The sequence below is a fragment of the Rhinoderma darwinii genome, chromosome 3, assembly GCF_050947455.1.
Source record: "Rhinoderma darwinii isolate aRhiDar2 chromosome 3, aRhiDar2.hap1, whole genome shotgun sequence".
In the NCBI taxonomy this organism is placed as follows: Eukaryota; Metazoa; Chordata; class Amphibia; order Anura; family Rhinodermatidae; genus Rhinoderma; species Rhinoderma darwinii.
Window position 1 is genome coordinate 252,948,853 of NC_134689.1, and position 27,988 is coordinate 252,976,840.

General features: G+C 48.1%; 1 protein-coding gene across 1 annotated transcript in view; it reads left to right on the plus strand.

The window, feature by feature from the left end:
- CYP11A1 (cytochrome P450 family 11 subfamily A member 1) overlaps nucleotides 1-27,988 on the plus strand; it is a 74,158-nt gene that overhangs the window by 37,656 nt on the left and 8,514 nt on the right. Inside the window, exons 4-5 of the mRNA XM_075855153.1 lie at nucleotides 4,729-4,932; nucleotides 6,807-6,961. Of these exons, the coding sequence (XP_075711268.1) occupies nucleotides 4,729-4,932; nucleotides 6,807-6,961 (359 nt within the window). The remainder of the gene's footprint in view (nucleotides 1-4,728; nucleotides 4,933-6,806; nucleotides 6,962-27,988) is intronic.

The window sequence follows — 27,988 nt, forward strand, 5'->3', positions numbered from 1 at the left end:
TTTTTCTCCAAATCGTTCACATCTGCTGAAAAAAATGATGGAATTCGAGATAAAGAACTTTTAGCTATTAAATTGGCCCTGGAGGAATGGAGACATTTGCTTGAGGGTGCACGGCACCCCATCATCATTTACACAGATCATAAAAACCTCCTATACTTACAAACTGCTCAACGCCTAAATTCTCGTTAAGCTCGGTGGGCATTATTCTTCTCCAGATTCGATTTTCAGCTTCACTACAGACCTGCTGGAAAGAATACCAAGGCTGACGCCTTATCTCGCTGTTTTTATCGCAAAGACCAAGAGCCCAGCCCACAGTTTATTATAGATCCGAAACTTATTGCGATCGCTGCTCCTGCTGAAGTGGTGCACGTTCCCCAGGAAAGACCTACGTACCCTCGAAACAAAGGGATTGTGTTCTGCGTTAAGGTCATGCCTCCAGGGTTTCTGGGCACCCTGGCATCAAAAGGACTCTCAATTTGATTGGTCGTCAGTACTGTTGGCCTTCCATGTCTCAAGACACTAAAGACTTTGTTTCTGCCTGCTCCACTTGCTCTCAAAATAAAGTCTCCCATTCAAGACCTGCTGGCCTTTTGCACCCCCTGCCCGTGCCTGACTCTCCCTGGTCACACATTGCCATGGACTTCATCACCGATCTGCCTAGTTCTGCTGGGTGTACCGTGATCTGGGTTGTGGTAGATCGCTTTTCCAAGATGCGCACTTCGTACCTCTCTCAGGCCTTCCGTCATCTTCCCGACTGGCAACGCTGTTTGTCAAGCACATCTTTCGCCTGCATGGTCTTCTTAAGCATATTGTTTCTGACAGAGCAGTTCAGTTCACATCCAAGTTCTGGAGAGCCTTGTGCAAACTGCTGGAGGTCAAACTAGACTTCTCTTCCGCATACCATCCCCAATTTAATGGTCAAGTAGAGCAGATAATCCAAATACTTGAAGGTTTCCTCAGGAATTTCGTGTCTCCGCGACAAGACAACTGGGCAGGTCTGCTTCCATGGCGCCGAATTTGCCTACAACAACCATACGGGGGAGTTTACCCGCTCTTCTCCCTTCTTCTTGGTGTAGGGCCAGCACCCAGGAATTCCCCTACCAGTCTCTGTGCCTTCTGAGGTTCCAGCTGCTAACACGGTCCACCGCGACTTTGTACGGATTTGGCAGACGGCCAAGGACTCCATCCACAAAGCCGTAGCCAGGTTTATAAGAGGCGCGGATGAAAAACGCAGGATACCGCCGCAGCTCCTTCCTGGGGATAAAGTCTGGCTGTCCACCCGGTACATACATCTGAAGACCCCTTGCTACAAGCTAGCTCCTTGGTTTCTGGGCCTCTATGAAATATCAAAACAAATTAATCCAGTAACTTTCAAACTTCACCTTCCTCAGTCTCTAAAAATCTCTTGTTCCTTCCACATTTCCCTGCTGAAACCCACTATACTCAACCGATTTTCTAAGAAAATTCCTGTCCATCCTGCACCAGCAGCTGATGCCGAATTTGAAATTCAAGAGATCCTGGATGTCAAACAATCACGGGGGAGATTATGGTACCTGGTGGACTGGAAAGATTATGTTCCTGAGGAGAGATCATGGGAGCCCATGGAGAATATCAACGCCCCAGCTCTCATTAAGGACTTTGAGCGAAGGTTTCCAAGCAAGCCTAAAAAGAGGGGGCATAAAGGGGGGTTCTGTAATGGCTGCCGCGCCGTTCCCTGCCGTCCCCACGGCCTCTGCTCCGATTCCGGTGTCCTCCCTCACCAGCTGCTCATCCTGAGCTCCACTTACCAGGTCCAGACGCTCTGCTGGCCCTGGACGGCATCAGGTGAGTGCATCCATTACCTCCTTCCGTGGTCGGCATCCTCGATGTGCGGCTGCAGTCACTAGAGGGCGTGCGCGCTGACTCCTCCTGCCTTAAAGGGCCAGTACGCGCCTTAATTCCTAAGAACTTCCTATTTAAGGTTCCTCCTCCCTTCCATCCCTGTTTGTTCAACCAAGTTCCCCGTGAGTACCCTGTGCCCTAGTTCCCTGTTTACGTTCCTTCTGCCTTTTGTCTGGATTTCCCGTTACTGACTTCTGCTTGAGCTTGACTATCCTTGTCTGCCGCCTGCCTTGACCTATTGCTGCCATACCCGTTATGACGTCTGCAGCCTGCCTTGACCTATTGCTGCCATACCCGTTACGACGTCTGCTGCTTGTCCTGACTTCTGCCTATACATTCGACTGCCTTTACCCGCTGAGCCAAGCGTTGCCTGGGTTCTAAGCACCATCTCCCAGATGACAACAAGGATCCACGAACAAACCGGTGAGAACCGTTATACACAACCACTCTTGTAACTAACTTATAATGACTTTATCGTGCAGCGCTGCTTCCGTAACTGACATTCACGTCTATGGGAGTTACGCAAACAGTGTAGCTCAGCAAGCTTTGTGGCCGGGAAGCAGCAGTAGCCGATGAAGGCAGAACAGGGTTTAGAGAGGCACAGTCAACCAGTATTAGGCTTAATTTCAGCAGCGCCGCCATCCTGGATTAATAACTGGTCCGAAGATAACGATGCTGCTTGCTAGGTGCGGCGCACTCTATCTGGTGGTCTTGGTCAACTAGTGAGCATCACTGTCAGATGTTGCCTACATTTGACAGTGACGCTGGTTACTAGGTGATGAAGACCACCAGATAGAACAAGCCTCGCCAGGCCCCTCCCCTCCTAATACGTTTTCTAAGTAATAGAGCGGCGCGGCAGACAGAGGAGTCCCCCTCCCACCCTGTGCACATTTGGCAACTCACCGATTGGGCACCCTTCCTTAACATATGTTATTGATGGCATCAATAACATATGTGAAGCAAGTGGGCCCGATCTGTGTGTTCCCAAAAGTACACAGGGAGGGAAGGGGGCCCCCTCTGTCTGCCACATGGCCTGCCTCCGAGCCCCTGTGCAGCTGAAGCGGCTGCATCGGCGATATGTCGGCCCCTGCTACCCCATATGTATAAATCATGGCTGGACCTCTTGTATCACCTCCAGTTCCTTTATAGATTGTAAGCTTTTGCGAGCAGGGCCCTCCGCTTGTCTGATTTGTTAATAAGTTTTGTCACTATGTAATGTCTGGTATTGTCTGTACATGTTCCCTCTGAATTGTAAAGTGCTGTGGAATATGTTGATGCAATTTAAAGAAAGATTATTATTATCATTACTTCTACACCTATGCTACTTATATTACATGACTACTTATATATTCTGAAGACTCACTGTTTGGCAACAAACTCTCACTTTTAACTCTGTGCCGTGCAAATTCAGCTTGTGTTATAAGAATGCACGCTATGACAGGGGAAAACTAGCTTAGACAAGGTGGGGATAGGTTGTATAATAATATATGGATATGGTATTATATGTTTCTGCAAAAGGAAAGCGCAGATTGTTTTAGATACAAAGTGATGCCTGTGCAGCAAAGTAGTTTTGGTGCCTTTTTTCTCTGTATCTTAGACCCTGAATGCCTAAGTGACCTCCATAAGGTTGGCTGTCAAGTCAATCTGAATAAATATGTCCATACAAAATGCATACTCGGAAAAAAATACTGCTGTACTAGTGATTAATAAGTCTACACTTTAAAGAATGCAGGCAACCCTTTAGAAATTACAAAAGTAGAAGATGTCTATCGAAATCATTTTCAGTAAGTTACAAATCGTCATTTGAAACAGATGCTGTCAAGTCACATAATTTCTGCCATTGCAAGCAGTGGATATTAAAAGATTTTCTGCTCCATACAAATGAAATCATCAGACTTACAAAGAAATAACCACAAATTGTTACAAAAAACCGAAACATTAATGGCACATAGGTAATTCTTCTTCTTCTTCTTCTTCTTCTTCTTCTTCTTCTTCTTCTTCTTCTTCTTCTTCTTCTTCTTCTTCTTCTTCTTCTTCTTCTTCTTCTTCTTCTTCTTCTTCTTCTGTGCAAGTATTTAAAGGTAATTCTTCTTCTTCTTCTTCTTCTTCTTCTTCTTCTTCTTCTTCTTCTTCTTCTTCTTCTTCTTCTTCTTCTTCTTCTTCTTCTTCTTCTTCTTCTTCTTCTTCTTCTTCTTCTTCTTCTTCTTCTTCTTCTTCTTCTTCTTCTTCTTCTTCTTCTTCTTCTTCTTCTTCTTCTTCTTCTTCTTCTTCTTCTTCTTCTTCTTCTTCTTCTTCTTCTTCTTCTTCTTCTTCTTCTTCTTCTTCTTCTTCTTCTTCTTCTTCTTCTTCTTCTTCTTCTTCTTCTTCTTCTTCTTCTTCTTCTTCTTCTTCTTCTTCTTCAGTATTTAAAGGTATTCATATATGCCCACTTTCATACATCCTTATTATTTAAGGGCTGTCAAACAAAATGGTTTGTGATTTTTAAACTAAATGTAATATAAGGCAAAGATAACCTAATTACACATACACACAATGTTTGAATAATTCCTAAATTAAATTAAGGAATAAGACTAGCCAACAGCCATATCACCGCTGTAAAAAAGCAACTGTTCCCTGAAACCTAAAAACTGGCTGCACCTCCATTAGCTGAAAAAACTGCAACCAAATACTTTTATCAGTCAATTAATTATTACAAGATACTCCAATATAAAGGGGATATGTGCGTTGTTTTTTTATTCAGTATTTTTTTTGTTCCCTTTATTAGCTTACAGCTGAACACAACTGGGCAGTGGTGAAATATTAAAATCTCAATGTGCGACTATTGATATAAATTTGTTCTTTTCACAGCTGTTTGCTATGTGCTTTATGGACAGCGTCTTGGTCTGCTACAGGATTACATAAACCCTGAATCTCAAGAGTTCATAGACTCTGTAACCGTCATGTTTCACACTACCAGCCCCATGCTTTACATTCCTCCGCGGCTCCTAAGGTTCATAAACTCTTCTATTTGGAAAAACCATGTGAAGGCCTGGGATTCCATCTTCAACCATGGTAGGTGGGGATACTGTAACAATGCTTCTGTACTCCAACTGCATCAAAGTTTGTAACTGAACTTCTATTACTACAGATACAGTAGTAATTTCTGGGTAATCAACGTCAGAAGGGGATAACTAGAGTTACAGCTGCAATCCACAAGATTGCATGCAACTCAATATATTCCTTTGGACTGCAGCTGAAGCTCTATAGTTAAATGGAGAAAATCTCACTACATGTGTGTAGCACCAGCATTAGGGTGTGCCTACTTGTATATGGTTGTGCTATTGCCAAGAACCATGCAGCAAAGTACAGGTGAAGCATAAAAAAAACATGTTCTTCACTTGTACTTGCTACGTGTGTCACGATCTAGGGTATGTGTACCCACTAGGCCGCTCCGCCGTAGCGAAGAGGCAGCTGACCAACTCACAGTCTATGTAGAGGTGCGTAGCACAAGGGTACCTGAGATAGTCCAGACAGCGTCAGGGCTCCGGTACAGATAGAGTTAGGTGTGGTAGGTTGCGCCAGGAGTGGCGGATGGCCCCAGTGATGGCAGATGTCACACAGACATGGTGTATCCAGCAGGCGGCACCATACTACACCGATACAAGGCAGACTAAGGAAGGAAACACAGCACGGGACACAGGAGATAGTAAGCAGGGAACGGGAACACTGGGAGAAGGAAAACACTAAGGGACCATTTGCAATACAAACATGGGAAAAGTACAAACAACGCTCAGGCAAGGAGTGGGAGGGCAGAGCCCTTTCTATAGTTCAGGGTGCACTGAGGTAGGGAACTTTTAGGAAGTGTGCGCGCTGGCCCTTTAAGCCAGGAACAAGCGCGCGCGCACTCCATCACAGACTCTAGGAAGGGAAGGCTGCGCCAGCCGGGATCTCCGGGGAGGAGGACGTTGGCAGGCGGCCAGGAAGTTGCGGTCGCGGCTGTTCGCGGAGGTAAGCGGCAGCGGTCCGCGACTGCAGCCATAACAGCGCGGCTGAAAACTGCATCATAACACCACCACTGCAATTCACTGTGAACTGTGTGTGTTTTTTTTCATCAAGCTTTCACATCAAGCTCAGGAGACCAATTCTCTCAAAAGGAGAATGGTCTCATGGCACAAGGGAAAGAGGAAACTTCCCTATAACAAATATTATAGAATGCTTCCACTCTCCAAGATTATATCATCCCTCCTTGATGGAAAATGAGAAAGGATTTCCTGAGCTTGATGTGAAAGGGGCTTTAATTTAACTTATTTCATTAAGTATTAAATGAGACTGGATTATAAGAAGACATCTCGGCTTTGCTTTATTGATTTCGTGTTTCAATCTCAGTGGTTTCTCAGGGCACATTTGTGCTAGATATGTCCAAATTAAAGTGTGTTGCCAGGTGTTTAAACTTAATAAAAGTAATTACAGCATATCTGTCCTCACACTATATTGCCCAGTTTAAGGGCAGCATAGTATGGGGACAGGTCAGCTATACTATGAGCCAACAGGCACAAAGAAATATTTTGCCGTTTGGCGAATAGAACCTATTAAAGAATACAGTAAACTCATAGCTATGAGTCCAGTGTATTTATGAGGGGAGGTCTCTCCATGTCTTCCCCACCCCTCTCATTAGTGACTGACAGGCTGCTGTGTATCTGCAGGTATACACACTGGTGAGGTGTGCACCACTCAGGAATTCATAGGACTAACAATGAGTAACTATGAGTTTTCTGTATTTTTTTCATAAGGCTCTATAAAGTCAAACGGCAAAATATTTTTTGTTCCTTTTGGGCTAATAGTATAGCAGACCTGTCCCCATATTATTCTGCCCTTAATCTTATTTGTTGTTGTGTTGTGGTGTTGTGAGTCCACTTATGCACAAATGTGAATGTTGTCTTTCCCAGCTGATCGGTGTATACAAGGTATCTACAGTTCTCTAAGGCATCGCTCGGACAATGGATATTCAGGAGTCCTTTCTAGTCTCCTCCTTCAAGATCAGCTTCCTCTTGAGGACATAAAAGCTAGTATTACTGAACTGATGGCAGGAGGTGTGGATACGGTGAGTGATTGAAATAGACTTAGACCGCAATGAACACAGCCTAACTCTAATCAATAATCTCAATTCCCTAACCTTATAGGGGTTGTCCGGGTACCAAAAAATATTTTAAAAAATATCTGAATTGCTTTTCTTATCTCTTGTTAATTCTCCCCCTCCTTTTTGAGCAGTAAATTCTAATTTTTCTGTTTTGCAGTCTGTTCCTGGTTGCTGGACTGCAAAGCCTCTTTTCTTCCGGTAACTGGGCGGTCCTTGAGCCGAGAGCATCCAAACATTATTTATATTTGTGTGTGGTGCAAGTGCTTGGTGCAACTTAATAAATGGCCTGATAAAGTTCAGAGGGGTGATTAGATGAGCTACTGCCCATCTTCTCACTCCTTTTCTAAAAAAAAAAAGACCTCTTATGTGACAATCAGAGTGCAAGTATGCTCTCTGATTGATAAGGGGGGATAACACTAACAAAAGTTAATGTTACCCTTTCCCCTGGGGTTACCTATAGCCATACAGGGACATGGGGAGGATGATAGATTCTCCTCCATTACCTGCATGTCCCCACTGACCCCCTCTCCTCTTCCTCACAGGCTGAAGTGAGAGCTGCAAATATTTGCAGATCCAACTTCAACCTGCTCTAACTCAGGCTAGGCCTTAAAATAATACTTAGATATTAGCTCTAGCTGCGACCTCACCTGAGTTAGTGTTGTTAGAAGTATGGGTTAGGGTGAGAGTTGCAAGTATATGAAGTGAGAACTGACTATTCATTTGCTGCCTAATATATATGACCCCTTGACAGGTGCAATAATCACAGGATAATCAATGTTATTCACTTCACCTGCCAGTGGTTTTAATGTTATGGCTGAGTTGGTGTAAACTGATTAGTCATAACAGTAAACCACTGACAGGTGAAGTGAATAACATTGATTATCTCGTGACAATAGCACCTGCCAAGGGGCAGGAAGAGAACAGTCAGTTCTGGAAGTTAATGTGTTGGAAGCAGCCGCGTAAGGAGCTGAGTTACTTAACAAGGGCAAAATTGTGATGGCTAGAGAACTGGATTAAAGCATCTCCAAAATGGCAGGTGTTGTGGGGTAATTCCAGTATACAGTAATTAGTACCTACCAAAATGAATCCACGGAAGGACAAGTGGTGATGTTGGGGATCTCATCCGATCGCCTTTGCGTTCTGTCTGCCTATCTGGAGGTGTGCCATTCATGCTCTGCGTGGTGCGCGGCTCAGCTGCTGGATTGAGGCCAAGCGCCAGGGGATGACTTCGGAGGCTGGAGACCTTAAAGGGGAACTGCTCCTAGTGGTTAGTTTCATGGCGTTTTCCTATTGTCTTCCTGTGATTCCCTGTTTGACCCCTGTTTGTCTTGACTCCGCTTGATACGATAATTTGTGTATCGATCTCTGGCCTGATCTTGCTCTTTATACTCATTACTGGACCTGACATTGCCGCCTGATGGTGATTAAGATCTGTTTAACTACAATATCGATTAAACCCACCATCCACAGTCTGACCGCCTGTTGGGGACTGTTCTGTGGACCACGACCTGGTAATCCTACTAGCAACATCCATACCTCCTTGGCAGGGTTAAGGGTGAAGAATGGGCGATTCCTTAGACTTTTCTCCTTAGGTTAGCGAGCAACAACTCAATAACAGCCCCGTCATTTGCCTTTCTTGTCTGTTGTCAAATTTCACCTGCGTTTGAGTTCAACTCCATTTCTGGCCAGTTCCTTAGTGTCTCTGAAGTCTACTCCCACTATACTGTGCTACACTGCATCACCGCTCCTCAGCTATAACCCAAGTAATGACTACACTAGCTGAGGACCAGCATCCAGGTACGCACGTAGACTTACGGTTTAGTATGGAGCCCTACATGTGCACCAGCAACATGATGCCGAAGGCACGTAGGATACAGGTAGCAGGTACGGGAACACTGGGAACTGGAAGACACTAAGGAACCATTTGCAACTAACATGGGTAAACACAACAACGCTCAGGCAATGAAGGAAGGGGCAGAGCCCTTCTTATAGTCTAGGGTGAGTATGGGCTAATGAATGATTTTCTTCATGTGTGCGTGCTGGCCCTTTAAGGCCGGGCACGAGCGTACACACGCACCCTACAGGACACAGCAGAACGAAGCGGAAGTGGTGTCTCCTGAGGAGGAGATGCAGGCCAGCGCTCACAGATCCATGCCGTCGGGGGTTGTTGTAATCCTGACGGTCTGTGGCGTTGGGCGTTACATTATCCCCCCTCTTACGCCCTCTTTTCTTGGGGCCAGAGAGGGAGAGAAACTTCTTCACGAGAGTAGGAGCATTGAGGTTCTCCTCTGGATCCCAGGACCTCTCTTCTGGACCAAACCCCTGACAATCCACAAAATAAAAAGTACTTCCACCTTCGTTTCTGGTGTACAATATCTCCTTAACCTCGAATGTATCTGATGAACCGCTGGGGGCAACTGCAGGACTAGGAGTCTTGGTGTAGCGGTTCAGGACTACAGGCTTCAGGGGGAGACCTGAATGGAGTTGGGGATTTTGTGGGTGGGAGGCGGCCAAAGCTTGTAGGAGACAAGGTTGATCTGCTGTAGGATCTCGAAGGGTCCGTGGAACCTGGGGCAAACTTGTATGATGGCACCCGTAGCCGGATATTCCAAGAGGACAGCCAGACCTTGGTACCCGGAAGAAACTCAGGAGGCTGTCTTCTCCTTGTGTCTGCCTTTCGTTTCATGCGGTTGACCGCCAGCAGAATAGAGGATCGGGTTTGCTGCCGGACCTGCAGGAAGTCCCTGAATGCAGAGTCAGCGGCGGGGACCTGGGACGTAACTGACACCGGGAGAGGAATGCGTGGGTGTTGACCGTAAATGATGAGAATGGTGTGGCAGCAGTGTACTCGCTTGTGTGGTTGTTATAAGAGAACTCGGCCAAAGGAAGAAGCTGTACCCAGTCATCATGCTGCCTGGAGCTGAAGTGTCGTAGATAGTTCTCCATGATCTGATTGATTCTCTCAACTTGACCATTGAACTGGGGATGGTAGGCTAGGAAAAGTCCAACTTTACATCGAGGAGTTTACAGAGAGCTCTCAGGTACTTTGAGGTGAACTGAACCACCCGAGCAGACACGATATGCAGAGGTAAGCCGAGCATGTGGAAGATGTATTGGGTGAAGAGGTTGGCCAGTCGAGAAGCAGAGGGTAGGTCGGTCAGCGGAACAAAATGAGCCATTTTTGAGAATCGGTCCACCACCACCCAGACCGTACTGCATCCAGCAGAGAGAGGCAGGTCCGTGACAAAGTCCATTGCTATATGCTGCCAGGGAACATTGGGCACAGGTAGCGGCTGGAGCAGGCCAGCAGGCTTGGAGAGAGCAATCTTGTTAGCCGCGCACACCGTGCAGGACGAGACAAAGTCCATGATATCTTTGGGCTGCTTGGGACATCAGAAATGATGGGCAATCAGGTTTCAGGTTCTACGGGCACCCGCGTAACCCGCCAGTATGGAGCTGTGTCCCCAGCGAAGAATTCTACTTCTGTCTTCTGTACAAAACTTCTCCCCGGAGTAAGGTCTCTAACTTGTAGGGGGTTGACAGAGACAAGGCAGGACGGATAAATGATGTTTTGCAGAGACTCCATGGTGTCCTCTGTTTCGAACGACCTGCACAAGGCATCGGACCTCACATTTTTGTTGGCAGGGCGGTAGTGGCACTCAAACTGGAACTGGGCAAAGAACAGTGACCACCTGGCTTTGACGGTTGGAGATAGGTGAGGTTCTTGAGGTTGGTAAATATCAGGATGGGGTGAGCTGCGCCCCCCAGTAGATGTCTCCACTGCTCCAGAGCCAACTTGATGGCCAGTAACTCCCGATACCCAATCGAGTAGTTGTGCTCTGTGGAAGAGAAAAGTTTTGAATAATAGCCACATACCACTGCCTTGCCTTTGGGACCTCTCTGGAACAGAAGTGCGCCTGCACCAACAGAGGAGGCATCCACCTCCAACGAAAACTATCGAGATACATCAGGATGATGGAGGGTTGGGGCTAACGTGAAGGCACTCTTCAGGCTATTAAATGCAGATTCTGCCTCTGGAGTCCACACCTTGGCGTTCATGCCCTTTTTGGTGAGGGTAGAGATGGACGCTGTCAGTGAAGAGAAGTTTGGGATGAACTGCCGGTAGAAGTTGGCGAATCCCAAAAAGCGCTGTATGGACCTTAAGCCTTGAGGACGTGGCCATTCCAGGACGGACTTTACCTTCTTAGGATCCATCTTGAAACCTTGATCCGAGATGATGTAACCCAGGAAGGGTAGAGAACTTCTCTCAAACATGCACTTCTCCAGCTTGGCATATAGGCGATTCTCCCTTAATCGCGGCAGAACTTGACGGACGTGTCTCTGATGAGTCGTTGGGTCTGGAGAAAAGATCAAGATGTCATCGAGGTAGACCACGACACAGACATAGAGGAGATCTCGGAAGATGTCATTGACGAACTCTTGGAAGACCGCGGGAGCATTTCACAAGCCAAAGGGCATTACCAGGTATTCATAGTGCCCATCTCGGGTGTTGAATGCCGTCTTCCATTCGTCGCCCTGGCGGATCCGGAATAAGTTGTAAGCCCACCATAGGTCTAGCTTGGAAAGAATCTTGGCTCCTCGTATGCGGTCAAACAGTTCAGAGATTAGCGGCAACGGATATCTGTTCTTGACCGTGATTTGATTTAGGCCCCGGTAGTCGATGCAAGGTCAAAGAGATCCGTCTTTCTTCTTGACAAAGAATAACCCGGCCCCGGCCGGGGAGGAGGACTTTTGTATAGAACCCCTCTCCAAACTCTCCTTGATATAAGCGGACATAGACTGGGTCTCTGGCAAGGCGAGAGGGTATACCTGTCAACGAGGAGGGGACACATCAGGAACCAGTTCAATGGGACAGTCATAGGCCCGGTGTGGGGGCAGCGTCTCAGCCTACTTCTTGCTGAAGACATCCGCAAACTGTGAGTAGTGAGGGGGTAATCCTGCAAACGACCGAGGTAGGGGAGATTGGACCAGATGGATTTGTCCCAGACAGCGTTTGAGACACTTGGGACCCCACTGGAGAACCTCACCGGAACTCCAGTCCAGAACTGGGGCATGTAGTCGAAGCCAAGGCAGACCCAGAAGCACAGCGTTGATGGCCTTGGGCAGGACAAGGAAAGAAATTAGCTCTGAGTGAAGAGCTCCAACTAGATACGACTGGATCATGCAGAGGCAGACCACTCATTGAGGTAGCAGCCAAAGACGTCTCCAGGGGAACTGTGGGCAACTGGAGGAGATCCACTAGGTCTTTTTGGATAAAATTGGCTGCGGATCCAGAGTCCAGATAGGCAGAAGCCCGGTGGGTCTTCCCGCCAGACACTATGGTCACGGGGATGGGCAGTTTTGAGGAGAGTTTTTTTTATCCAGCGCTTTATCGCCTAGGGTTGTCTCCCCAACCAATCTTAGGCATTTGAGTTATTTTGGTTTGTGAGGGCACAGACGCACAACATGGCCTCCGAGGCCGCAATACAGACAAAGTCCCGAAGTGCGTCTGCAATGTTTCTCCAGGATGGATAATATGAGCCGGTCCACCTGCATAGGTCCCTCAGGTGGGATAACGGGTGAGGGCAACAGAGAATGTTGGACAATGGAGGCCAGTTTAGGGAACTCTCTCTCCCGGCGAACCTCCTGGGCTTGTTGCCGGAGCGTCATGTCGACCCGGGTGGCAAGCAGAATGAGTTCATTCAGGGTAGATGGCAGATCACGAGCAGCAAGTTCGTTTTTGATTTTGGAAGACTGTCCCGGCCAGAATGTAGCTACCAAGGCCTTGTTGGTCCAGGGTTCAGAACTGAATGGCGTACTCGGCCACGGAGATGTCTATTTGGCAAAGAGTCAGCAAGGAGGCAGCTGCTGACGAGACTCGTCCAGGCTCCTCAAATAGTGTGCAAAACGGGTCTCTGGTCCCTGACGTTCCCTGATAGGATTCGCACATGCTAGGGCCTTGCCAGTAAGAAGAGAGATGATGAAAGCGATCCTTGCGCCATCAGAAGGGAACGCTCTGGCATGTAACATGAAGTGGATCTAACACAGGTTCAGGAATCCCCTGCAGGCACTCGCGTCTACCATCGTAACTAGGCGGTAGTGACAGCAAGAATCAGGGATCAGTACTGGTACTGGCAGTAGGTGTAGCAGGAGGAACAGCCAGGGTAACAGGAACAAGTGCCTTGATGGCTGCAGCTTGCGCATCCAGTCGCTGTGTAATGCTGTTCACCGCCTTGAGGAGTTGGTCCTGTCGTAATTGGCAGACTAGCATATCTGCCTGCATGGCTTGTGATGTCGTCATGGTCTTTGGTTGACCAGCAGGGTCCATGGCCTGAGCGTACTGTCACGTGCTGTGGTAGTTCAGACAGAAGCAATGGTTAGGCTCGAATGGGGCCTTGGCAGCAGACACCAGGCGAGGTGTAACACAGCAGACGTGATCAGTGGCAAAACACGACTCCAACTCTCTAAGGCACAGGAACAAGGTAGCATGGGATACAGGATACAGGTATCAGGTACGGGAACACTGGGAACTCGAACACACTAAGGGACCATTTGCAAGGACTAACACGGGTAAACACAACAATGCTCAGGCAATGAAGGAAGGGGCAGGGTCCGTCTTATAGTCCAGGGTGAGCATGGACTAATAAATGATTTTCTTCATGTGCGCGCAGTGGCCCTTTAAGGCCGGGCATGAGCGTGCGCACGCACCCTACGGGGCACAGCATAACGCAGCGGTAGTGAGATGCGGGTCAGTACTCACAGATCCTGGGCTGCAGCCATCGGGGGGTGAGTAATCCCGACGGCCCGTGGCCATGGGCGTTACACAGGGTTAAAATTCTGGATAACCTTCAGTTTTGTATAGAAAGGGATTTGAAGTCATTGGATGATGAGATTTCAACTCCCATTCCGCATAATACTAAAATAGATCCGGTCAGCCATAAACACAATCGTACAAAAAAATAATTTTTTTGCCCTAAATAATCTAAATAAAAAAAAAAATATTGTTATACGGAGAGCTGATAAGGGGGGAGCAGTAGTGGTGTTAGACTCCGGTTTATATAAAAAACAGGTGTGTGAACTACTGGCCAACAAAAAAACTTATCGTAAATTAACGCTTGATCCAACCGCAATGTGTACATTGTCCTTAGGTAAACTCTTAACGAAGGCTCTGGTTTGGGAGTCCTTGATGAAAAAACTATGAAATATCTTACTCCAGATTTTCCAATTATGCTCATATTTCATGGACTACCGAAAGTCCACAAGGCGGCTTTTCCCTGTCCTTTATGTCCGATTATATAGGGCATAGTGTAGCGTCCATGGCCACGGGCTGTCGGGTTTACTCACCTCCCGACGCCCACAGCCATGGTCCCCATCTCCTTCCTAGGAGGTGCCAGAGCTCACTTCCGCTCCGGTCAGCTGTTTCCTGTAGGGTGCGCGCGCACGCTTGTGCCCACTCTTAAAGGGCCAGCGCACACACATGAAAACAATCATCATCATCATCTATCCACATGATTTCCTGGCCTATAAGAAGAACCCAACCCTTCTGATCCTTGCCTGAGCGTTGTTAGGTTATCCCAAGTCTGTCTTGCAAATGGTCCCTTAGTGTTTCCCGTTCCAGTTGTTACCCGTGCCCTGTTACCTTTTCCTGTATCCCATGCTGTGTTCTTGTTCCTGTGCCTAGTGTTGGAGTCGTGTCCTACTGCACCTGCTGTCATTTGCCACGTCCAGTGTCTTCTGCCACATCCAGTGTATTCCGCCACATCTTGTACTGCCATCCACGTCTGGCGCAACCTGCTGCACTGACCTCCATCCGTGCTGAAGCCACAGCCACTGTCTGGATTATTTCAGGTACCCAAGTGTTACGAACTGCCAATAGACTTTTGTATAAACTGAGACCTGGTCAGCTGCCTCTCCGGTACGGCGGAGAGGCCTAGTGGGTCCACATACCCTGTGACCGTGACAGTACGCTCAGGCCATGGACCCCACTGGCCAGCCCCCCGACAGAAGTCCGGAAGATACAGTCGGAGACTGTAAATTCTATCATGGATCGACTCACTGTTCCACCTCCGGTTCTTCCTCCTGAGGCTGTTGCTGTGCCACTGCCCGTTGCTCCTCCTGTTTGTTACGGATCCACAGTTCCTCTGCCTCTTCCTCCTCGCTATGATGGTGATCCCAGAGCATGTAGAGGATTTATTAACCAATGCACCGTTCATTTTAGGCTACGGGCTCATCTCCTTCCCTCCGAGGAGGCCAAAGTAGCATTTATCATCTCCCTTCTTGCTGGCAAGGCCCTCGCATGGGCGAACCCAATCTTGGAGCAACAAGGACCTGTATCCTCCGACCTAGCCTTGTTCCTGCAGTCCTTTCATGCCGTGTTCGAGGAGCCGGGTCGAACGTTCTCTGCCGCAGCCACTCTGTTGACCCTCAAGCAAGAGGGTTCCACAGTAGGGGAGTATGCTATCTCCTTCTGTACCCTGGCAGCCGAGCTGGCATGGAACAATGAGGCACTGGTGGCGACCTTCTGGCAGGGACTGTCCTCTCACATCAAGGACGAACTGGTGGCCCACGACCTTCCTTCTACCTTGGATGCCCTCATCCTGTTAGCCACTCGGCTGATATGAGGATCCGGGAGTGCACTCAAGAGGTTCGACAGGAGAGCCAGGTCCACAGACAAGCACCCTCGGTCCAGAGACCACTATTGCCTTCCCCTGGTGCACTACCTGAAGAACCCATGCAGGTAGACAGAGTCCGGTTGTCTGAACAGAAGAAGCAGCGCAGACGCTCCTCTGGACTATGTATGTATTGTGGCCTTAAGGGTCATTTTGTGCGCCAATGCCAACAGAAACCGGGAAGCTCCAGTACCTAGGGTTGGTTGGAGAGGCAACTTTAGGTTGGACGTCTCCAAACATTAAAACCTCTTCCAAATTATCGATTGCTGTGGCCATCATCTCCGGAGAGACAGCACATCCCTCCTCTGCCTATCTTGACTCCGGAGAAGCTGCTAATTTCATCCAGCAGGATCTAGTGGATCGTTTACATCTACCCACAGTTCTTCTGGAGAGACCCCTGGCTGTTGCCATGGTGAATGGTCTACCATTGCCTGATCCGATTGTGTTCATCACGGAGCCATTGACACTACGGGTCGGAGCTCTTCACTCGGAGCAGATCGCCTTCCTTGTACTACCTAAGGCTATCAATCCTATCCTGCTGGGTCTGTCATGGCTTCGCCTACACGCCCCGTTTCTTGACTGGAGTTCCGGAGAAATTCTTCAATGGGGTTACAGATGCAATAGCCTTTGCCTGTCACAAGTCCGTCCTGTTATGCCCCCTCTGCCTCAGTCACTCTCCCATCTACCATCTCAGTTTGCCAGTTTTGTGGATGTCTTCTGAAAGCGAGAGGCTGAGACGTTGCCTCCACATCGGAATTATGACTGTCCTATTGAACTGGTTCCAAATGCTTCTCTTCCCCGTAGACGTGTATATCCTCTCTCCTTGCCAGGGACTTTATCTATGTCAGCCTATATCAAGGAGAATTTGGAGAAGAATTTTATATGAAAATCTTCCTTGCTGCAAGCCATGATTAAGGACGCAGATCGCGTCTGAAACGCGTAGGCACCTTCCTATTCTTCCTGACTAACCACTGACTTTGAAGAAACACGGACTATCAATTTTTAACTACCCTATTTGCAAAATAAAACTTGGAAGAAGTTTCCAATTTTAACTGATATATTTGGTCTCAGTGCTGGATCCTTTCTCCTACTTCCCTGTCTATCCAGTACGTGTGCCGACACGAGGACCCGAGCGCTACAGGCAATGTGAACATCTACTCAGGTGAGCTGGAGGATCCCTCCTATTTCTCTTACCAAAAAGGGTGTGAATGCCAAGATGTGGACTCCAGAGGCAGAGTCCGCATTTATTAGCCTCAAGAAAGCCTTCACTTCAGCCTCGATCCTCCATCATCCTGATGTATCTCGGCAGTTCTCATTGGAGGTGGATGCTTCCTCTGTTGGTGCAGGTGCACTTCTGTTCCAGAGGAGCTCCAAAGGAAAGGCAGTGGTATGTGGCTATTACTGAAGACTTTTTTCTTCTGCAGAGTGCAATTACTCTATTGGAGATCGGGAGCTACTGGCCATCAAATTGGCTCTGGAGGAGTGGAGACATCTTCTAGAGGGCGCAGCTCACCCCATCTTGGTCTACATCGACAACAAGAACCTTACCTATCTTCAGTCCGCTCAACGACTAAATCCCCATCAAGCCAGGTGGTCGCTGTTCTTCACCCGTTTCCAATTTGTGCTCCACTACCATCCCGCTGACAAGAATGTGAGGGCCGATGCCCTGTCCAGGTCATTTGAGACGGATGACACGGTGGAGTCCCTTCAAACTATCATAGACCCATCCTGCATTGTCACTGCTAATCCTTTGCAGGTTAGAGACATCCCTCCACATCCCTCCGGGGAGGACTTTTGTTCGGTTAGCAGACAGGAGAGGAATTCTCCACTGGGGACACAGTTATAAACTGGCTGGGCACACTGTTGTCCGTAAAACCCGAGACCTGATTGCTTGTCACTTCTGGTGGTCCACGCTACCTAAAGATGTTCTGGACTTTGTCTCTTCTTGCACGGTGTGTGCTTCTAACAAAGTTACTCACTCCAAGCCCCCCGCGGTCAGACACAGTGTGAAGGGGCAAGCCATGCAAGTGAAAAATGTGTTGAATGAAGAGACTCGCCGGCGGGAAGCAGAAGGTAGGCCGGTCAGCGGAATAAAATGTGCCATCTTCGTGAACTGATCCACCACCACCCAGACAGTGTTGCATCCTGCTGAGGGGGGAAGGTCTGTGACAAAGTCCATCGCAGTGTGCTGTCGGGAGGCATTGGGTACAGGCAGAGGTTGGCCTGCGTCAACATCCTAGAGTCCCTCTTCCTGTGTTGACTACATCTCAGGTACCCGCTGCTGACTCTGTATTTGGGGACTTTCTGCAAATCTGGCAACAGACCCGGTCCTCTATTTTGCTGGCAGTCGATCGCATGAAGCGAAAAGCGGATACAAAGTCAGTATCTTCCAGGTACCAAAGTCTGGCTATCCTCTCGGAACATTCATTTGAAGGTGCCTTCATACAAGTTTGCTCCCAGGTTCCTTGGTCCTTTTGAAATTCTGCAACAAACCCTGTCTCCTATAAGCTGCAGCTGCCTCCTACACTCAGAATCCCCAACTCCTTCATGTGTCCCTCCTGAATCCAGTGGTCCTGGACCTGTACAGCAAGACATCTAGTTCCACAGTTGCTCCCAGCGGTTCTTCTGTGTTCGAGGTGAGGGAGATCCTGGACTGCAAAAGGGTAGGAGGAAGGACTTTCTATTTGGTGGACTGGAGAGGGTTTGGTCCTGAGGAGAGGTCCTGGGAGCCGGAAGAGAACCTCAGTGCTCCTGCTCTCATTAAGAAATTCCTCTCTCACGCTGGCCCCAAGAAGAGGGGTCGTAAGAGGGGGGATACTGTAGCGTCCATGGCTGCGGGCCGTCGGGTTTACTCACCTCCCGACGCCCACAGCCATGGATCTGTGAGCGCTGGTCCCCATCTCCTTCCTTGGAGACACCAGCGCTCACTTCCGCTCCGGTCCGCTGTGTCCCGTAGGGTGCGCGCGCACGCTAGTGCCCGCTCTTAAAGGGCCAGCGCGCGCACATGAAAACAATCATCATTATCAATCCACATGATTTTCTGGCCTATAAGAAGTCCCCAGCCCTTCTGATCCTTGCCTGAGCGTTGTTAGTTTATCCCAAGTCTGTCTTGCAAATGGTCCCTTAGTGTTTCCCGTTCCAGTTGTTACCCGTGCCCTGTTACCTGTTCCTGTATCCCGTGCTCTGTTCTTGTTCCTGTGCCTACTAGTGTTGGAGTCGTGTCCTACTGCACCTGCTGTCGTTTGCCACGTCCAGTGTCTTCTGCCACGTCCTGTGTCTTTTGCCACGTCCAGTGTCTTCTGCCACGTCCAGTGTCTTATGCCACATATTGTACTGCCCGCCACGTCTGGCGCAACCTGCTGCACTGACCTCCATCCGTGCTGAAGCCACAGCCACTGTCTGGACTAGTTCAGGTACCCAAGTGTTAGGAACTGCCAATAGACTTTTGTACCGACTGAGACCTGGTCAGCTGCTTCTCTGCTATGGCGGAGCAGCCTAGTGGGTCCTCATACCCTGTGACCATGACACATAGGATCTCTAAATTGAAAGGCTTAGTGCATGGATAGACAATTTATTACAACCATTGGTTCAAAGGACCCCAGGTTTCCTAAGGGATAGCAAAGAAGTTTGGAAATCTTTTCAAAACTTCACATGGTCCAATACTTTTTCTTGGATTACATGCGATGTCATGGGATTATACTCCTGTATTCTCCACGATTTGGCACTTCATGCTGTTAAATTCCATTTAAACAAATATAGTTCCTATACTCCAGAACTACAGGGGTTTATTGTTATGTCAGTGGAATACATAATTACTTCAGCTTTGATAACCTGTTCTATATACAGATTGAGGGTGCCCCCATGGGCTCAAAATTTTCACCTTCCCTAGCCAATCTATATATGTCATGGTGGGTAAAAAATGTTATTTTTTTCAACCAATATATTTAGTAAGGCCATCATATGGTATGGACGCTATATCGATGACCTGCTCATGGTATGGGGTGGAGATGTAGCGTCCATACCGCAGTTTTTGGACCTCATTAACGATAACACCTAAAATCTATATTTTTTATTGGGGACGCCGACAGGAAATGTGTGTCTTCTTCTCTATATCGAAAACCAATGGCAGGCAATACCATTTTGCATGCATCTAGCTGTCACCCTATTCACACCATCAAATCGATACGGCAGGGAGAATTAATCATAGCTGGAAGAGCTTGCGCCGATGATATGTGTCACAGAGCGGGTTAGTGGACCCACTAGGCCGTACCGCCGCAGCGGGGAGGCAGCTGGCCAAACAACAGGGCACCCAAGAAATACAATGTCCCACACAAGGGTACCTGAATAGTCCAGATGGTGGCCGCAGCTCTGGCACAGATGAGATGGGTGCAGCAGATGGCGCCAAACGTGGCGGATGACACAGGAGCCACAAGTAGCGCCAGACGTGGCGGACTCCTCCGGATGTGGCAGATGACACAGGACGTGGCGGATTCCTCAAGACGTGGCAGATGACACAGGACGTGGCGGATTCCTCCGGACGTGGCAGATGACACAGGACGTGGCGGATTCCTCCGGACGTGGCAGATGACACAGGACGTGGCGGATTCCTCAAGACGTGGCAGATGACACAGGACGTGGCGGATTCCTCCGGACGTGGCAGATGACACAGGACGTGGCGGATTCCTCCGGACATGGCAGATGACACAGGACGTGGCGGATTCCTCCGGACGTGGCAGATGACACAGGACATGGCCTATTCCTCCGGACATGGCAGAAGACACTGGATGTGGCACGACTCGATACTAAGGCACAGCACAGGAAACAGGAACGGGTAACAAGGCACGGGTAACAATTGGAACGGGAAACACTAAGGGACCATTTGCAAGACAGACTGGGAAAACGAACAACGCTCAGGCAAGGATTAGAAGGCCAGGGGCCTTCTTATAGACCAGGAAATCGTGGCAGTTGATGATGATGACGATTTCCTATTTGCGCGCGCTGGCCCTTTAAGGCCGGGCGCGAGCCTGCGCGCGCACCCTACGGGACACAGCCGAACGAAGCGGAAGTGAGAGCTGGCGTCTCCTAGGAGGGAGACGGGGACCAGCGCTCACGGATCCATGGCTGCGGGCGTCGGGAGGTGAGTGAACCAGACGGCCCGCGGCCATGGACGCTACAGTATCCCCCCTCTTACGCCCCCTCTTCTTGGGGCCAGAGCGAGAGAGGAATTTTTTAATAAGAGCCGGAGCGCTGAGGTTCTCTTCTGGCTCCCAGGACCTCTCCTCAGGACCAAACCCTCTCCAGTCCACCAAATAGAAAGTCCTTCCTCCTACCCTATTGCAGTCCAGGATCTCTTTTACCTCGAATACATCAGAAGGACCGCTGGGGGCAACTGTGGAACTAGAAGTCTTGCTGTAGTGGTTCAGGACCACTGGTTTCAGGAGGGACACATGGAAGGAGTTAGGGATTCTGAGGGTAGGAGGCAGCCGCAGCTTATAGGAGACAGGGTTGATCTGTTGCAGGATCTCGAAAGGACCAAGGAACCTGGGAGCAAACTTGTATGAAGGCACCCTCAAGCGAATGTTCCGAGAGGACAGCCAAACTTTAGTCCCCGGAAGATACAGAGGCGGCTCACTTCTCCTAGTATCCACCTTTCGCTTCATGCGATCTACCGCCAGCAAAATAGAGGACCGGGTCTGTTGCCAGATTTGCAGGAAGTCCCCATATGCAGAGTCAGCAGCGGGTACCTGAGATGACGTCGACACAGGAATTGGGACTCTGGGATGTTGACTGTACACGATGTGAAACGGAGTGGAGGTGGTGGACCCCCTTGTGTGGTTGTATGAAAACTCGGCCCATGGAAGAAGCTGTACCCAGTTATCGTGATGTGAAGAGATGAAGTGGCGGAGATAATTCTCCATGATCTGGTTGATCCTTTCAACTTGCCCATTGGACTGGGGGTGATAGGCTGAGGAAAAGTCCAAACTCACGCTGAAAAGAGCACTGGGCTGACTTTTCATTGGGGTACAAACTGTATTCTGCAGATGATTTGCACCTAAATGGAAGGCGGTCCGCTGTGCTGGGGGAGAGAATTCGAGCTGGGGTGGCGGAGTATTTAAACTAGGGCTGAGGAGGGAGGTGAATGTAGAAAAAAAAGGGGTAGCCAGGTTAGAGAGGGGTCACACTATATTGGTGGGGGGAGAAACAGAATGTGGGGAGAGGACTAGACAACAAGATAAGGAGATCCTTTCGTTACAAAACATCAGTGTAAATAAAAAGGCCCAATTAATGTCAAATCACATTTCTGATAATAAAAGTGAAAAACTGACAGGCAAGTTAAAGTGTATGTTCACAAATGCCAGAAGTCTAGCAAGCAAAATGGGGGAGCTGGAGGCCTTGATACTGGAAGAAAATATAGATATAGTTGGTGTTGCTGAAACATGGCTGGACTCTTCAAATGACTGGGCTGTAAATCTACAGGGTTTTACACTTTTTCGGAAAGACAGGACAAATAGGAAAGGTGGGGGTGTATGTCTGTATGTGAGAAATGATATGAAGGCGAGTGTGAAAGAGACAATAGTGGGTGAATACTGTGAGGAGGTTGAAACCTTGTGGGTGGAACTAGAAAGGGAGGTAAACACTGAAAAAATTACTTTTGGTGTAATCTATAGACCCCCCAATATAACTGAGGAGATGGAAGTTCAGCTATATAAACCGATGGAGCGGGCTGCACAGGCGGGTACTGTAGTGATAATGGGAGATTTTAATTTCCGGGATATTAATTGGTGTCATGGTTCAGCTTCAACTGCAAAGGGGAGACATTTCCTCAACCTGTTGCAGGAAAATTTTATGGGCCAGTTTGTGGAAGACCCGACTAGAGGTGAAGCTCTGTTGGATCTGGTCATTTCTAATAATGCAGATCTTGTTGGGAATGTCAATGTTCGTGAAAACCTCAGTAACAGTGATCATAATATAGTTACATTTTACCTATACTGTAAAAAACAAACGCAGGCTGGGAGGGCAAAAACATTTAATTTTAAGAAAGCCAATTTCCCCAGGATGAGGGCTGCAATTCAGGATATAGACTGGGAAGAACTAATGTCATATAATGGGACAAATGATAAATGGGAGATTTTCAAATCTACTTTGAGTTATTATAGTGCAAAATTTATTCCTATAGGTAACAAGTATAAACGACTCAAATTAAACCCCACATGGCTTACACCTTCTGTGAAAGGGGCAATACACGACAAAAAAAGGGCATTTAAAAAATACAAATCTGAGGGTACAGCTGTAGCCTTTGTAAAATATAAAGAGCTTAATAAAATCTGTAAAAATGTAATAAAATTAGCAAAAATACAAAATGAAAGGCAGGTGGCCAAGGATAGTAAAACAAATCCCAAAAAATTCTTCAAGTATATAAATGCTAAAAAGCCAAGGTCTGAACATGTAGGACCCCTAGATAATGGTAATGGGGAGTTGATCACAGGGGATCAAGAGAAGGCAGAGTTACTAAATGGGTTCTTTAGCTCTGTATATACAACAGAAGAAAGAGCAGCTGATGTAGCCGGTGCCAGTGCTGTTAATATATCAGTTGATATACTGAATTGGATGAATGTAGATATGGTCCAAGCTAAATTAAATAAAATAAATGTGCACAAGGCCCCGGGACCAGATGGGTTACACCCTAGAATTCTTAAAGAGCTTAGTTCAGTTATTTCTGTCCCCCTTTTCATAATATTCAGAGAATCTCTAGTGACTGGTATAGTGCCAAGGGACTAGCGCAGGGCAAATGTGGTGCCTATTTTCAAAAAGGGCACTAGGTCTTCTCCGGGTAATTATAGACCAGTAAGCTTAACATCCATCGTGGGGAAAATGTTTGAGGGGCTATTGAGGGACTATATACAGGATTATGTCACAATAAATAGCATTATAAGTGACAGCCAGCACGGTTTTACTAAGGACAGAAGTTGTCAAACTAACCTAATCTGTTTTTATGAAGAGGTGAGCAGAAGTCTAGACAGAGGGGCCGCTGTGGATTTAGTGTTTTTGGACTTTGCAAAGGCATTTGACACTGTCCCCCATAGACGCCTAATGAGTAAATTAAGGACTATAGGTTTAGAAAATATAGTTTGTAATTGGATTGAGAATTGGCTCAAGGACCGTATCCAGAGAGTTGTGGTCAATGATTCCTACTCTAAATGGTCCCCGGTAATAAGTGGTGTACCCCAGGGTTCAGTGCTGGGACCACTATTATTCAACTTATTTATTAATGATATAGAAGATGGGATTAATAGCACTATTTCTATTTTTGCAGATGACACCAAGCTACGTAATATAGTTCAGTCTATGGAAGATGTTCATGAATTGCAGGCAGATTTAAACAAACTAAGTGTTTGGGCGTCCACTTGGCAGATGAAGTTTAATTTAGATAAATGTAAAGTTATGCATCTGGGTACCAACAACCTGCATGCATCATATGTCCTAGGGGGAGCTACACTGGCGGATTCACTTGTTGAGAAGGATCTGGGTGTACTTGTAAATCATAAACTCAATAACAGCATGCAGTGTCAATCAGCTGCTTCAAAGGCCAGCAGGATATTGTCGTGTATTAAAAGAGGCATGGACTCACGGGACAGGGATGTAATATTGCCACTTTACAAAGCATTAGTGAGGCCTCATCTAGAATATGCAGTTCAGTTCTGGGCTCCAGTTCATAGAAAGGATGCCCTGGAGTTGGAAAAAATACAAAGAAGAGCTACGAAGCTAATTAGGGGCATGGAGAATTTAAGTTATGAGGAAAGATTGAAAGAATTAAACCTATTTAGCCTTGAAAAAAGACGACTAAGGGGTGACATGATTAACTTATATAAATATATTAATGGCACATACAAAAAATATGGTGAAATCCTGTTCCTTGTAAAACCCCCTTAAAAAAACAAGGGGGCACTCCTTCCGTCTGGAGAAAAAAAGGTTCAAGCTGCAGAGGCGACAAGGCTTCTTTACCGTGAGAACTGTGAATCTATGGAATAGCCTACCGCAGGAGCTGGTCACAGCAGGGACAGTAGATGGCTTTAAAAAAGGGTTAGATAATTTCCTAGAATAAAAAAATATTAGCTCCTATGTGTAGACATTTTTCCTTCCCTTTTCCCGTCCCTTGGTTGAACTTGATGGACATGTGTCTTTTTTCAGCCGTACTAACTATGTAACTATGTAACTATGTAACATCCAGGAGTTTACAGAGGGCTCTCCAGAACTTTGACGTAAACTGAACACCCCGATCTGACACGATGTGAAGAGGCAGGCCATGCAAGCGAAAGATGTGTAGAATGAAGAGACTCGCCAGACGAGGAGCAGAAGGTAGGCCGGTCAGCGGGATAAAATGTGCCATCTTAGAGAACCGGTCCACCACCACCCAGATGGTCTTGCATCCTGCAGAGGGAGGAAGGTCTGTGACAAAGTCCATTGCGATGTGCTGCCAGGGGGCACTGGGTACAGGCAGAAGTTGAAGCAGGCCGGCAGGCTTGGAGTGAGTCACCTTGTTAGAGGCACACACCGTGCAAGCAGAGACAAAGTACAGAACATCTTTAGATAGCGTGGGCCACCAGAAGTGACGAGCAATCAGGTCTCGGGTTTTACGGACACCAGCGTGCCCAGCCAGTTTAGAACCGTGTCCCCAGCGGAGAATTCTTCTCCTGTCTGCCAACCGAACAAACATCCTCCCAGGAGGGATGTCTCTAATCTGCAGAGGATTTGCGGTGACAACGCAGGACGTGTCTATGATAGTCTGAAGGGACTCCACTGTGTCTTCCGTCTCAAACGATCTGGACAGGGCATCGGCCCTCACATTCTTGTCCGCGGGACGGTAGTGGAGCAGAAATTGGAAACGGGTGAAAAACAGCGACGGGGATTCAGTCGTTGTGCAGACTGAAGGTAGGTGAGGTTCTTGTGGTCGGTGAAGATCAGGATGGGGTGAGCAGCGCCCTCTAGAAGATGTCTCCACTCCTCCAGGGCCAATTTGATGGCCAGTAGCTCCCGATCTCCAATGGAGTAATTGCTCTCAGCAGAACAAAACAGTCTTGAGTAGTAGCCACATACCACTGCCTTTCCTTTGGAGCTCCTCTGGAACAGAAGTGCACCTGCACCAACAGAGGAAGTGTCCACGTCAGAGAGAACTGCCGAGATACGTCAGGATGATGGAGGATCGAGGCTGAAGTGAAGGCTCTCTTGAGGCTAATAAATGCGGACTCTGGAGTCCACACTTTGGCGTTCACACCCTTCTTGGTAAGGGTCGAGATGGGAGCCGTCAGAGTAGAGAAGTTAGGAATAAACTGCCGGTAGAAATTGGCGATCCCAGGAACCGCTGTATGGCCCTTAAGCCTTGAGGACGTGGCCACTCCAGGACAGCTTTCACTTTCTCAGGATCCATCTTGAGGCCTTGATCCGAGATGATGTAGCCCAGGAAGGGCAGAGAACTCTTCTCAAAGACGCACTTCTCCAGCTTGGCGTATAAATGATTCTCCCTTAATCGTAGTAGAACCTGACGGACATGCCTCCGATGAGTCACGAACTCCTGAAACACTGCAGGAGCGTTACACAGTCCGAAGGGCATCACCAGGTATTCGTAGTGCCCGTCCCGGGTGTTAAAAGCCGTCTTCCATTCATCACCCCGGCGAATCCGGACTAGATTGTAAGCCCCCCGCAGGTTTAGCTTAGAAAATTTTTTGGCTCCTCGTATGCGATCAAACAGCTCAGAAATGAGTGGCAACGGGTATTTTGTTCTTGACTGTGATCAGGTTGAGGCCCCTGTAGTCAATGCATGGAGGAAGGGATCCGTCCTTCTTTTTAACGAAGAAGAATCCAGCCCCGGCCGGTGAGGAAGACTTTCGTATGAAACCCCTCTCTAGATTCTCCTTGATATAGGCCGACTTGGATAGAGACTCTGGCAAGGAGAGAGGATATACCCGTCCACGGGGGAGGGAGGCATTAGGAACCAGTTCAATGGGGCAGTCATAAGTCCGATGTGGAGGCAGCGTCTGAGCCTCCCTTTTGCTGAAAACATCTGCATACTGAGCAAATTGGGGAGGCAGTCCCGCCAACGACTGAGGCAGAGAAGGCTTGACAGGATGGATCTGCAACAGACAATGACCATGGCACTTGGAGCCCCATTGGAGAACTTCTCCAGAATTCCAGTCCAGGACTGGGGCATGTAGTAGAAGCCAAGGCAGGCCCAGCAGAACAGGGTTGATGGCCTTGGGCAAAACAAGGAAAGAAATTAATTCGAAATGCAGGACTCCAACCTGGAGCTTCAACGGCTTGGTCTTAGAAATGATGGGATCAGGCAGAGGCTGTTCATTAACTGAGGCAACAGCCAAAGATGTCTCCAGGGGAACTGTGGGCAGCTGAAGATGATCCACAAGCTCTTTCTGGATGAAATTTGCAGCAGAGCCAGAGTCAGGATAGGCAGAGACTTCATGCGTCCTGTCGCCGGATACTAGGGTCACAGCAATAGTCAATTTGGAACCGAATGCTCTGTTAGGTTCCGTTCCACCTAGGGTTGTCTCTCCAACCAATCCTAGGCAAGGGGGTCTCTCTGGCTTCTGGGGACACAGACGCACAATATGGCCTCCATGGCCGCAATACAAACAAAGTCCAGAAGTGCGTCTGCGTTGTCTCTCCTGGGTAGACAACTTGACATAATTCCTCTGCATCGAATCCTCTGGTGGAATGACTGAGGGGTATTGCGGGACAGCAGAATCCAGCCTGGGAAGTTCTCTCTCCCGGAGAACCTCTTGGGAACGTTCCAAGATCCTCATGTCAACTCGGGAGGCAAGTAAGATAAGATCGTCCAGGGTAGATGGCAGATCACGAGCAGCCAGCTCGTCCTTGATCCCTGAAGACAGTACCTGCCAGAATGTAGCCACCAAAGCCTCGTTGTTACAGGTCAATTCAGCAGCCAGGATACGGAACTGGATGGCATACTCGCCCACGGAGAGGTCTCCCTGGTGTAGGGTTAGCAAGGATGCAGCAGCCGAAGAAACTCTAGCAGGTTCCTCAAAGATCGAGCGGAAGGTCTGTAGGAAGCACTGCAAGTCCCGGGTCTCTGGTCCCTGATGTTCCCACAGAGGATTAGCCCATGCCAGGGCTTTGCCAGTAAGGAGAGAGATGATGAAGGCGATCCTGACGTCATCCGAACAGAAGGACCTGGCATGTAGTCTGAAATGGAACAGGCACTGATTCAAAAATCCCCTGCAGAACCTCGGATCTCCGTCATAGCATGGAGGTAGCGGCAAGAAACACAGGGGGTTAGTACCGGTACAGACAG